The sequence below is a fragment of the Cygnus olor genome, chromosome 4, assembly GCF_009769625.2.
Source record: "Cygnus olor isolate bCygOlo1 chromosome 4, bCygOlo1.pri.v2, whole genome shotgun sequence".
NCBI lineage: Eukaryota > Metazoa > Chordata > Aves > Anseriformes > Anatidae > Cygnus > Cygnus olor.
In genome coordinates, this window is record NC_049172.1 from 62,867,664 (window position 1) to 62,880,996 (window position 13,333).

General features: G+C 54.9%; 1 protein-coding gene and 1 long non-coding RNA gene across 2 annotated transcripts; one reads left to right on the plus strand and one right to left on the minus strand.

The window, feature by feature from the left end:
* Nucleotides 1-6,612: 6,612 nt before the first annotated feature.
* On the minus strand, nt 6,613-9,146 carry LOC121069487. The gene is made up of 3 exons (XR_005819454.1): nt 8,711-9,146; nt 7,280-7,481; nt 6,613-7,128 (listed from the first exon to the last, which is right to left on the minus strand). It is a non-coding gene; the product is annotated as an uncharacterized LOC121069487 (long non-coding RNA).
* Nucleotides 9,147-9,469: 323 nt separating this feature from the next.
* On the plus strand, nt 9,470-10,787 carry NKX3-2 (NK3 homeobox 2). Its single transcript, XM_040555652.1, is given in 4 exon segments — nt 9,470-9,854; nt 9,857-9,903; nt 9,905-9,954; nt 10,213-10,787. Coding segments are annotated over 4 exon segments (888 nt in total). The 5' UTR covers nt 9,470-9,542; the 3' UTR covers nt 10,692-10,787.
* The last annotated feature ends 2,546 nt before the right edge of the window (nt 10,788-13,333 follow it).

The following is a 13,333-nucleotide window of genomic DNA, read 5'->3' on the forward strand; positions in this document are numbered from 1 at the left end:
ATGCTCCAAGCAGCCATGGTGCCCTCCGAACCCACCGCCCTGCACCCGCAGGAGAAGTGCCCCCGGATTCTTCAGGAGCACATCCACTTGTATCCCTGCTTTTGTGAGCATAGTGCAGGACGCAGGGGGCTACGGGGTCCCACTCCGTCCCCCACCATGTCTCAAGGTGCAATGTAAGCGTAGTGAATCCCATACCTATCACGGCTCTGTGTTTATCGGCACTTCGGGCTTCTGGAGGAGCAACACGTTCAGCACGTTCCCTCAAGCGCAACAAGTTGGGTTTGGGGGTTTGGCAATAGCTTTCCTCTCTGGTCACCGTTTCCTTGCCCAGAGCTTCCCATCCCTTCTGTTTTCCACCCTCACTTCTCCTCTGTCCTCCCTCCTTTGCTCAACCCCTCTGTGTCTCACACAGGGCCCTCTCAGCTCTCAGTTCTCCCTTCCTGTCCTCTCCCCTTTTCCTTCCCATCATCAGCTTGTTGCCTTCTCTCAGGCCAGGCAGGTCCTGATGGCTCCCTCTGCCCTTGTCCTTCATTTATTTTTCTTCAAAGTCCTTTTTTTCTGCTCCAATTTCCCTTCCTGCCATTCTTCTTGCCACAACTGAGAACTTCTGTGAGTAGCCTCTCCTGTTTTGGTGGTTGTTATTGGAAGGGACACTTACTGCTCTTTCACTAGCTTCAGCAAGAGGCTTTGCTAAGACCACGAGCTTTAAACAGGCCTGGCTCTACCCGTACTCCAAAAAAAAAAAAGCATTCACACCTGCTGTAGCTCCTGCTGCTTACAGGCACGAGTCCTGGCCAACGCTCACTTGCTGGCCTCATTATGTAGGAGAGGGCCCTGGTGGCCCTCCCGAGGGTAGCAGACTCGTGGCTGCTCCCAGCTGGATGAGCGTGTCATCTCCCTACCCACAGCTCTGCAACCAGCTGCAGGAGTCCTGGGAAGCCACAGACAAATGAAATGGCCCAGTCCTACTCCCCCCAAACATCAAGCTGCTGCATTTTCACCCAAACTGCTCTTTATTCAAAAGAAAAAGAAACCAGATAAGTATTATTTATCAGCACTAGTGCATGACTTCTAAGGCAACAGGCCTGACTGGTCTCTTCTTGCATACCTGGAGCAATTCTTGCTGACTTCCCAATCAACAAGTGTAACACTTACCTGAGCTATGGGAGCAGCTGGGCTTTCGCACGGATCCCAAACCCCGTGGAAGCAGAACATGTGCAGACCCACAAGTCTGGGGTGTAGGTAGATGTGAAGGGGGAGGCATGCTATCATCCAGTAGTCCGCAGACATCAGAGAATTCAGAAGCCTGGACTGCTTTGGTGACAGGCAGCAGATGTTCTTCACTGCTTGGAGAAAGTCTCATCAGTAGCGTGGGCAGAAGTTCTTCCTCTGTGCCTCGGTGCTTTGAAAAAAAGAACAAAAAAGAGGATCACAGGGGTCTGGCTCAGCAAGACGCTGAGACTCTAGGGACGCATGACTTGATCAACCGGCTTTGTAAAGCAGCTGGCTTGCACTTAATCACTGGTATGTGGACCTACTGACATCCAAACAGGTTAGATATGGGCTAAAAAGCCTTTACTAACTACTAGTACTAGCTGTTGAGAGGAAAGGTGATAAGAGAAGTTGTGAAAATATCAGGCAGAGCAATTATAATCCACATTTCATTAGCCATCCCTACTCCTCATATAACTCTGATGTGACCAGAATCACCTTCCAGGTTCCCAGGACCCTGCAAACAAGAACTGGGCTGGAGTCCACGTCCAGCACCAGTGGAGCCAGCAGGTGGAAAGGCAAGAGGGAAGACTACAGCCCGTTCTTGAAGGAAACCATCAAACACTCCCTCTGCATCTTGGAGGAAATGCATGGGGGATTTCTGTATGTCAGTTGGGGTCCGAGTGCTAGGACAAGTGATAGGGTGCACACAGTATCAAAGCTAGCTTAGGACAGTATTTTCATAAGCTGGTCTTGTCATGGGGCTCAGAATACCACTTTTTGAAAATACAAGAGCACGGGGCTGTGATGTTCACCACAAAAGCCACTACTACACACCCTGCCCAGAGCGCTACAGCTGCTGAAACGAAAACACACACACATTCCTGTCATGACACTGGCTGTGGATGGAAGGCTACTTTTCAGCTCCACAGCTAATAGTCTTGTCTTCTCCTCACCAAAAGGATCTTGCTGCCTCATTATCTTCCTGTCCAGGTGTTCTGATATTTAATATGCTCTACGTAAAAGCACCTGTTACCTTGTACCAAAGCAGTTACATGACCTGCCCAGGCCTGCTTCTCAGAAGCCACCATGAATGAGAAAGGAGCTCTAGAAGACATAGCAGTGCACCTGGCCAAATGCAGACCCAAGAACAAGGCATTTAGGGAGGGAAGTTGAAAACTCTTCCATGCCAGGTGCTGCTGTAGCCCCCCCAGTCTGTCAAGTCTCCTCTCCAGGCCTGCTGCCACTGTCCCAGCATCTGCCATCAGATCCCAGGGCTTCAAAGTCAGCACACCTCATGGCCACAGACATTTCTTACAGCTACCACTGGAGGGGCCACTAAAAGAGCTGAATTAAATCCTGTGAGTGATATGGTGTTGTATGTGAAGATCCTTTGCCTCCGGATGGTTTCTGTCCCCTCCATGATAACTACGGGCAAAGTCAGAGGTACGAACATCACCATGGGCACAACTAATAGTGTTCATATCATTCCTCCTCACAAAGAGGAGCAATCATCGTGGTGACAGTACAAAGAGATTAGACTGCAAGGATGTTGTTGTGTATTTTGCAGAAGACTCTATCGCAGTGGTCTTTTTTGGAGCTATGAAGCACAACACTTTGTTTTGTTAGGAGATGCATTTCCGGCAAACGAAGCACATCTGACGCAAAAGAGCATTGGGAGTGAGTGAATGCATTGCCCCTGCATTACCCTTCTCTGGTCAGAGTCCCTTTGACACAGAAGTGTTGCACAAAGTGTATATACTGTGTGAAAGAAACACAAACTCATCAGAAGTCCTCCAGAGATATGAAAGGACAGATGATAGCAGCATTTTTGGCTGAAGACAGGGTTTTAACGCTTCCTACAGGCAGCAATCTATGATGGTCTTATGTGGGGTTGGAACAGCGAGAGCGTGTAGAGAAAAGCGTGGGTTTTTTAATCAGCTCTCATAAAAAACAGACAACGCTATAAAGCACCAGAATGCCACACCACATACTGCCCTCTTTCCCAAGCAGGGAGAGCAGAAAGCTCTCACTCCTCCTGCCAAAAATAACCTCATCCATAGTGCAGGAAATCACAGCTTTCCATCTTGAAAGTATTACCAAAATGTCCTTCCAGCCAGCACTCCTCTGCCTTCCCTGCTTCATTCTCAGGCAGATTTCTGTGTCCTTTTGTTATGAAAAACCTCCTGGATAAATAAAAGGACTTTCTTGGTTTTCCAAGGGATTCACAGCTGACATTTTGTCTACCCACATGTCTGGTCCCACTTAGGCACAGCCCCCCCCTGCAGTGCTGGGGACTTCAACTTTTTCATTTACTCTCATTCATGTAATGAATTGGGTGCGAACTGCTTTTGTCATATTGCACATTTTTAATTCTTTGTCATGTCTTAGCGTTTTTTTTCTTCTGTTAGCCCCAAATGTCCCTGGCTAATAAATTATAGAAACTGTTACTCCCATGGCAGTAACACCCTGAGGACCCACTCAGGCTACAGTCACTCAACACCATAATAACACCCAGCAGGAGACACCTTGAAGCCCAAAATCTCTAATTTTAGTTGAGAAAGCACTAAAAAACAAATGGAGCAAGGAATTCTGAGAGGGGAGAATGAGCTTCATCAGGACAAGGAAGCGTGCATATTTGCAGTCATCCATAATAGACATGTTCAAAGTCTCTGTTCTCTAAGATGCACGCGGAAAATACGGACAATAACTGTACTGCCTGCAGACAATTCGTGTCATGTTCGCTAATTTTCTGGTGGCCAATTAAATTTGCATATGACCTGAACAAACCAGGGCCATTAATTCATTTGTGAAGTCTATGTAAGTATTTGTATTATCACTGAGCCAGCCAAAAAAAATCATGATTTAATGTAAAAGCTGTGTTTAAATGAAATGTACGGTCACTGTTCATACAAAATGATTGCCAGTGGAAACAACTCCCGTGGTGGAGCTGCTAATTGCCCTAACTTCATGAACAAAACACTGGATCCAAGGTCTCTGTGCTCCAACAGCTTGGCCTTGCTGCTCCACGGCGGTTTATGGGGTGTGGATCACATCATGAGTGAGCTGCCCTTGTCCCCCTGCCGCACGGTGTGTCGAGCTGGGTGTCCTGCTTTCAGCCAGAGGTGTCAAAAGCCCTCAGACAGGCTAGGATCCCTTTGGAGAGTTGACACACTGCATGGTGATACATTTGGTCTGAACTGCCTGGCTTCAGGCTCTGCTCGGAGAAGGGATGGGTGCACTCCCAGAGGTGCTGCGGGTACTCATCCTGGGGTTGGGGGCTGCAGATGCTTGCCCAGGGGTAGGAACAGCACAGCCTGCCTGCCCAAATCCTCCTGCAAGGTGAGGTGGCCCAAGGGCATCAGGCACCAAGGGGAGCACCAGGCCACGGCAGCATAAAGTGTCAGAACTCACCAGGGCTCCTCCCTTTGCCTCAGTTTGACAGAGATCGGTGTTTACAAAAGATGCTCTTAATAGGAGATTGTACCCCTCTCTCCAGAAGTGAAGGGAATTAACTCTGGAAGGTAACTGCATGGGCCTGGATCAAAAACAGGACAGCAGGACCATGATTCTCATCTCCGCAGCAAGTAATGTTTGGGCACCCAAGTTCCCTATCGGAATCCAGGCTCCTGAGTCTGAGACAGCCAGCTCTGCACGCAGGAATCTGCCCAAGAAATAAATAAAAAAATAATAATTTTAAAAAAGGTCCTCTGTCTCCATAATTTAGGCTTCCAATTGAGTGAAAACGGTGTGAAAAGAGGGAATCGTTTATCTTAAATTCAATTTTGGGGGGTAATTGGTGTTTTGTATAAATTTATAATGTATAAGCCCCAAACCATCTCAGATATTAACTTTTATAGGTGATGAATAATAAAGGGATAGAAAAAATAGTATAAAATTACTATTGACTTGCTACCAATAAAGACATGACTCTTAGACAAAGATCTGTAATCACCTTGTAATTGTAAACAGTTCCATATCTTGAGAGGCGTGCAGGTTTGCTTGATTTACGTAGCAGAAAATCGATTGTTTAAAATTTGCCTCAGCAAGTTAGTTACCAAGTTAGTCCATCGTATGTGAAAAGTGAATTCAGCTACTTCAAAATTAAAAAAAAAAAAAAAAATAGAATGAATTATTACTTACTTATAGATTGAGGAGCAATAATAAAGGGAACCTGAACTTCACGTGATGTTGCACCCAATAAACATCAAATGACTAATTTGTACTTTAAGTGTCCTTAAAAGCCTAAAGACTTGCACACCACAAATGCATCTAGTATGTTTTAGCAAATATTCATTAAAACGCTCCAGCAAATAGTAGGCAAAAAGTCAAAACAAACAGATGGACCAGATACTGGATGGTGACTCACGCGTGACTTCGGCATGTCGTTCTGCTTCTATTTTTCTATCAGAAAGTGCAAATAAATTCCACTTTTATTGAATATAATATAATTTGAATATACATATTGAATTTAACTTTATTAAAACAGATGAGAAGCTAAATACAGAAACAAAAAATCACAACATTTATTTCCCAGAAAAATTCAAAAGCTTTAATTAATGCCTACAAGACACATCTGGTCATTTGGATACGACGGCTTGTTTTTTATTAGTAAATCAATTTAATCCTGCCCGGGCTGCATTTAACTACGTCAGAAGACGAGGAATATATAGCCATTTACTTGAGTAGTAGGAAAATCGGCGTAAAAATAAGGAAAGAGTCAAGGAGAGGACTGACTTCAGGAGATGGTCTTGCCTGCAGACAGCTGTGAGCTGGGGCTCCCGGTGTGTGCAGCTGGAGGTGGCCTCCTGGCACGGCGCTGGGCATCGACAAAGCATCTTCTTTCTTTCTTGGGAGCTCAAGGATTAGGTAATCCGTACGGCTTTTTCCTTCTGGGGGTCTTGCAAGGAGGGGCAGCTCGGGAGAAATGCTGCCACGCGGTGCTGACAGCGAAACGCTGGCAGCTTTGCTTCCTTGCTCGGTGCCGGGCGTGCCAAACCCTGGCTTTTTATCCTGAAGGTGAAGCAGCAGGAAGGGGATCTGGGTCGGTTTTCCCAGGAACAGCAGCTCCGAGCGATAACAGTGGGCCGGACCGTGTCACCCCGCGCACACGACCCGCCAGCCCCCAGTTTCTTCCCGTTCGGTTGTAAGCGGCTACAGGAATGCTCGCATCGCAGCCTCCCAGCCCTAAAGGACACGGGCTTTTCCCCATAAAAGGAGTATGGGAGAAGAAGGGGATCGCCTGCCAGCTATTAAAACCCGCTGAGCTAATTTGCTAAGAGTTTGTCAAGTCGGTAAAATCAAACCCCTCGCTGTCAGCGTTATATTTGCACATTCTCCGCGCTTAATATTCGGTTGGGTTCCAAAAATCATTACTTTTTTCCCCTCTGAATTGTAGGTGTCATGTCCTTCTGTCCCTGCAGTCCATAAACATCTCACTCTCGACACCTCAGCGGGCTCCTGACGCCAATTTACAAAGCGATTTGGGGGCTGAGTGTCGCAGCAGAGGTTTACGTGAGGTCCCCCAGGCACGTATGGACGAATCCTGCCTGGGGCTTGTCTCAGAGGCACGCAGTTACAGCTGCGGTTACATCTGCCTGGAAATAGGCTGTTACTGTTTAAGAAATAGGGTCGAAACCCGTTCAAAAGCAGACGACCTGAGATTTTCCTGCAAAACCAGCGAGCTAACCAGGGCACCTTTACATTCGTTTGGTGCGCAGCCAGGGAGAGGCACGGCCGAGGTAAAAGCCACGAACCGCATCTTCCCCGCCAGCAGCAGAGTCGGAGGGGGGTGAAACCCCCTTGCAGGAGGAATCCCCGTTTGTGCCATTGCCATCTTCCACCCGAGCCCCTGCGAGACCCGGCAGGAGGCTCCGTATTTCTGTAAGCACGTCGGGAGGTAAAACAGGGACGAGTCTGGGGAGGAAAAAAAATATCACATCTGAATAAATACAGCAAAGGTACTGTGTCCCAAGTGCGGGGCAGCCCTGGGCCATGAAACTGAGGAAGGGTTTTGGGGCGGGTGGCCGGGATAGAAGCGGGTCTGCCCGGTAGGAGCAAATCCTACCCTGGAGGAAAAGCTGGAGCATCGCCTTTTCCCCGTGGGAGGTACTCCCACCCGGGAGACCTTTTTTTATACATTATATATAGGGTTTGTGCCCTTGAGAGAGGTTTTGCAGCCGTCTTTTTCCTCTGCGTGTGTGCCGTCGACTCTTTCCTGAAGCATCAGGACATCCTGACAGTGCTTCAGCGAGCGAGTTGCATCGCACCTGAAAAGAAAGACGGCCCAGCTGATTGCATTAATAATAATAATAAATAATAATAAAAAAAAATAGTAAAAAGGGCCGAGGGCAGGGGCAGCGGCGGCGGGCAGTGCGGCCGGGACGCCTCTAGATGGGGCAGCCCGCCCGCAGGCGGCCCCGGGCGCTGCGGAAGGCGGGCGGGGAGCCGGGTCCCCTGCAGGGCGTCGGCTGAATCCCGGGGGGGGTCTCCAAAGAGGGTCCCCCCCCGGGGAGAGGTAGGGATGGGGCAGAGAGGGGAGGCTTCATGCTCGGATTCCCCTCCGCCGCAGCCGGGCTGGCTGTGCATCCCCCCGGCAGGCTGTCCGTCCGTCCGTCCGTCCTGCTGCCCCTCTCCCCGGAGGGTCGGGGGGCGGGGGGGGCTCGGCGGGACCACCCAGCTGGCCCCCGGGCTCCGCAGCCCCCCGCCGGCCTCCCCCCGCCGCTGCTCGCTCCCCAGGCGTTTCCTCCCCCGAAATGTCCCTCTTTTTTTTTTTTTTTTTTTTTTTTTTTTTTTTTTTTTTTGGCCGGGAAGAGGGCGCAGAGATAGCCCGGGGAGGAGGAGGGAGGTGGTGGTGGGGATAAAGAGTAAAAAATAAAAAATAAAAATAGAAAGATAAAAAAAAAGGGACGGCAGGGAGGGAGGCTCGGTAAATCAGCGAAGAATCGCGGGCATTGTGAGCTAACCGCAGGTATTTCCAAAAGCTTGGAGGCGAAGCCCCGCAAAGCAGGGACTCGGGGGGCTGCAAGGTAGCTCTTCCTCCTCCTCCTCCTCCTCCTCCTCCTCCTCGCCGCTCCCCGAGCCCCACAGCGGCTCTGCCCCTGCTCTGAGCCGACACACCTGAGCGGAGCCTGGACGAAGGCGCGCACCTCGCTGCTCCCCGTCCCCTCCGCGCCCCAAAACCTCCCCCCCGGCCCTGCCCCGCCTGCCCTTCCCCTTGTTCTCCCCCCCCTCCCCCGCACTCACACATCCCCTCCGACACCCCAAATTTCATCCCTCGGCTCTCCAGCACCCCTTAAACTCCCCGCGCAGGGCACCCTCCTACACATCTCCTCCTAAGAGGATCGCTCGCGGCTCCCCTCTTATTTCCCTCCATCTCTTAAAAAATCCCCTCGGATGTTTCCCGGCTGCATCGTGGCACGGACGGCAGAGCCGGCAGCTTCCAGGGGAAATACCTGGGTGGGAAAAAGGGAAAAAGAAGGGAACCCCCCAGGGTTACCGGCACGGAAGGATGAGCCCTCTTCTCCTTGAGCCAGGCGAAGACCATCTCCGGCGAGGCGCTGCGTATCGAGGCGGGGTTATCTATTGTCTTCATTTATTTTGTCCGCTAAGGACGATGTGGGAAAACATTTCTCTCTCGCCAAAGTCGTTGCGAACCGATTCCGGCGGGGCAGGAGGATGCTGGAGGTGGGCGCCCGGCCGGGCAGGAGCAGGTCAAGGGCGCGTGGGTGCCCTTCGAGGGGCGAAGCCGAGCCCGGGGGCGCCGTGTGGACGCGCCCTGCTCCGTTCCCCCGTGCCCCAAAAAACCCGGGTGCCGTCCTCCCGTCCAGCAGCATCCCCCCGACGGCGCGGCCCCGTCCCGCTGCACACTCCCCCCCCCCGCCCCGCCGCGGGCCGCAAGGGGTTAACCCCCGGGGCGCGCGTCTCCCCGCGGCGGGGAGCCAATCGGCGCGCCGCCTGCGCGCCCGCCGCCCAATGGGAAGGCGCGGGGCCGGCGCCGTCGCGCGGCGGCGAGGGCCGGCGGCGCCGGCGGGAGAAAAAGCAGAGGGCGGGCGGGGGCGGGACAGAGCGGGGCGGAGGCAGCGCCCGCGCCGCCAGGGACCCGCGGCGGAGCGCGGCGGCGGCGGCCCCGGCGGCCCCGTCCCTATGGGCGGGCGGGCCGGTAGCGGCGCAGAGAGGCTGCCCCCGCTGCTGCCCCCGCTGCTGCCCGGCCTCCCGGCGGCGCACCAAGGCCCGGCACCGGCAGCGGCACCGGAGCGGCCGGCGGCGGCGATGCGGTCGCCCAGCTGAAGGCGCGGCGCCGTCGCTGCTCGCTGTCGCCCCGCCGGGCCATGGCCGTGCGCGGCGGCAACGCCCTGACGCCTTTCTCCATCCAGGCCATCCTCAACAAGAAGGAGGAGCGCGCCCGACACGCGGCGGGGCGGCCGCCGGGGCCGGCCGGGGGATGGAGGCTCTGCGGGGCCGCCGAGGGCCCGCCGCTCCCCGCCGGTGTCGGGGCCGGTGCCGCCCGCCCGGCCGCTGCCGCCCCGCGGACGCCGGCGGGCTGGGACTCGGACTCGGCGCTGAGCGAGGAGCCCGAGGGCGAGCGGCGCTCCGAGGAGGAGGGCGCCGGGGGCAGCGGCCGCCCCGCCGAGGCGGCGGGCGGCGGGGGGAGGCCGGCGGCGGCGGAGGCTCAGCCCCCGGAGGCGGCGGAGCGGGACAACGCCGGGCTCAGTGACAGCGAGATGTCGGCGGCCGTCTCAGGTACGGGACGGGGCGGGAGGAGGGGTCGCTCTCCGGTGGGTCGCGGGTGGGAGGCGGCCGCGGGGCTCTTGTGTCGAGGGCCCGGACCGGAGGGATGGGAGGGAAGGGGTCGGAGAGGGGCCCAGGAGGCCGAAACCCCCCCGGTGCCGTCGGGCCCCCGGTGCCGTCGGGCCGGAGCTCCCGGGGCGCGGGGGACCGGGGAAGGGGGCGTCCCGGTGGCTGCCCGCCGTGACCGCCGTGCTGTCGCCCTGCCCGCAGATCGCAGCCCGCCGGAGGAGGAGGACGGAGCGGGCAAGTGCGGGAAGCTGCTGCCGGCGGAGGACGAGGCGGCGGCGGCGCCGAAGCCGCGCAAGAAGCGCTCCCGGGCCGCCTTCTCCCATGCGCAGGTCTTCGAGCTGGAGCGGCGCTTCAACCACCAGCGCTACCTGTCGGGGCCCGAGCGGGCCGACCTGGCCGCCTCGCTGAAGCTCACCGAGACGCAGGTGAAGATCTGGTTCCAGAACCGGCGCTACAAGACCAAGAGGCGGCAGATGGCCGCAGACCTGCTGGCCGCCGCGCCCGCCGCCAAGAAGGTGGCCGTCAAGGTGCTGGTGCGAGACGACCAGAGACAGTACCACCCCGGCGAGGTGCTGCGGCCGCCCTCGCTGCTCTCCCTCCAGCCCTCCTACTACTACCCCTACTACTGCCTGCCCGGCTGGGCACTGTCCACCTGCGCCGCAGCCGCCGGCACCCAGTGAGGGGCACCCAGCGTGCGCCCCCCGCAGCACCCCGGGGAGCCCAGCCCGTCTCCCACCCCCCCCACCCCGCTCCCCATCCAGAGCCCCAGCCGCAGCTCTCGGTGCCTCGGACAGTATTTATTATTATTTTATTGTTATTTTTATTATTAATATTATTTGGACGGTCCCTCACCCGCTCCTCTCCCAGCGTAGGACTTCTCAGCCACCCCCTCACCCCATCCCCGCCCCGGCAGCCGAGGACTCTTGCAATTCGGCACGACTAGTTCATGGTATCCATGTTGTCAGTGTATTTGGTGTAGACTTTTTTTGTTTTTTGTTTGTTTGATTTCGCTTCGGATCGGTAGAGACTCGATCTTGTGTGGGAGAGAGAAAGAGAGAGAGAGAGAGAGAAAAAAGGAAAGGAAAAAAAAACACCAACAACAACAAAACGCCGCGAAACCAAATGCAGCTCCAAAGAGGAGATCAAGGACTCCCTCGGTGGATTGTAAGGAAGCTTATTTTTGACGTCTGTTTGAGTCCTTGATCTTCCAGCTCGTTGCAAACTGAGTGTGCCTTGTATGGTGCTGAATGTAAGGAAGCCTCTTTCAGATCCCCCCTGCTCTTGTTGCCCATGTTATTCCTGTACTCCATGATCCCTGGCAAAGGATAAATATGTCACAAAAGGGTGAGACTTATATCGCAACTCCAGACTTCTTTTTTTTCTTTTTTTTTTAATTTGTTTTCCTGAGATCTTTCCGTGTTCGGGGAGGGAGGAGTTACGGATTTTTCGCACTTTCCAGTTGTATTAAAGTTGTTGTTATTATTATTTTTATATTCAATGTGAATATTTCTAGTCAGGCTTTAAAAAAAAAAAAAAACAAAAATCGATGTAACGGGAAATTTTAATACCATCAGTGCCTTTCACAGTTCTTCTGCAGCCCTCTCCTTCAGGGGCGGGGATTTCCGATCTGCTCAGCAATGTAATTACACTTTCTTTCATTCAAGGTAACTCGTCGCTTTTTTTTTTCTTTAATTTTTTTTCCTCCCTTTCTCTTTTAATGGCACTGTGCACTCAACTAGAGTATTTACTTCAAATGAATTGTGAATGTTTGTAAGCTACCCGCTGTACTTTTTTTTTTTTTTTTTTTTTTTTTTTTTTTTAATTTATAAACTTTAGTTTAACACCTCGCTCTGCCGCGTGTGTCGTTTCTGAGGGCTGGCACGGATTTCCCCGGTGGCTTTTTCCCTCCCAGCTCTGCTCCTTTCCCTCCGTGCCCTGCTCCAAGGGCACCGGCAGCGGCTCCTGTTCCCCTCCGGGGGCTCGGCCGTGCAGGGCACGATGCTGTTCGGTCTGTCCGGGACGGAGCAGAGCCCCCAGAGCCCCCCCAGCTCCCGGAGAGGAGGCTCCCCAGCGGCTCACGGGGAGGATGCGGCGCGGTGCGGGGACCCCGGGACCGCCACGTCGGTTTTCCCGTGCGAGGGGTTCGCCCGCATCCCTCGAAAACCCGGGCAGCTCCTGGGGGAAGCGGATGGTGAGCGTTATTATTATTCCCCCGGGTCTGCGGGTTATTCCTTCCCTGCTGGAGCCTGCAGCCGGGCTCGGCCCGGCGGCCCGAGGCCGCACGGCCGCGACAGCCGCTTGGGGCAGCCTCCAGCTTTGGAGAGGAGCCCCCGGGGCCGGCCCTACAGTGAGCGTCCTGCGAAGGGCAGCTCCCCCCCGGGGGGACGGGCCGGGCCGGGCAGGGGTGCGCAGCCCCTCGTTTTTCCATCCGATTTTGCCTCGCCCCTCTCCCGGGCACACACACACACCCCCCCCCGGCTCCCCGCAGCGAGCGGCCCCGGGCGGATTTGCAGCCCCACCGCGCTGCTGCCGAGCCTCGAGTCCTCCGAGCAGCCCCAGGAGGCCTCCGGGCAGCTTCCTCAGCAGCCCCCTCGCCCCCCCCCCCCCCCCGATTGTAATTTCGCTCCGAGAGCAGCGCTGCGGGCTGCGGCTCTCTCCCAGCCAGGCTCCCCGCGGCGTGGGCAGGGGCAGAGGGGCCGGGGGCGAGCGGGTCGCTCCTAAAGCTGTCGGTGTCGGTGGCACGGAGGGCTCTGCTCTGAGTTCGGGGTTTTAGCTGTGCCACGCCGGGCGGGTTGGAGCCGAGGGAAAGGTGGCTTATGGCGAAAATCTTGGCGGATGCGGGAGGAACGACATTTATTAGCCCCGATCCTGAAATATATTTTTTTCCTTCCTTCTTTCCCTTTTTATTTATTTTTATTTTTCTTTTTATTTTTAACCGTCTCCTCCCGCCTTTCCCTCCTGGGAAAACGAAAGCTGTAGGTGGCTGGAGCAGGGATGGCTCCGAGGGGACAATTTGCAAGAGCGGAGGGGCCGGGGGGGGGGGGGACACGAAATTTCTATCGCGACCAGGGGGGGCTTTCGGAGAAGCTGCTCACTGCCCCTCTCGGGCTCCGGGATGGAGAGGGGGGATTATTTCGAAGCCTTTCCCGTAGGTGACCGGGTTTTGTTATTTTTCTCCGTGCTTGCTGACGGATGGAGCGCTGCAGGGAATCGCCTGATGTGAAAAGAAAGCGTGGGTCAGGAGAGCTTCCCTGGGGCCCTTCGCGTTGTGCCACCGGGTAACAGCCGCGGGGCAAAGCCGCAACCCATTTTTCTTAGAATC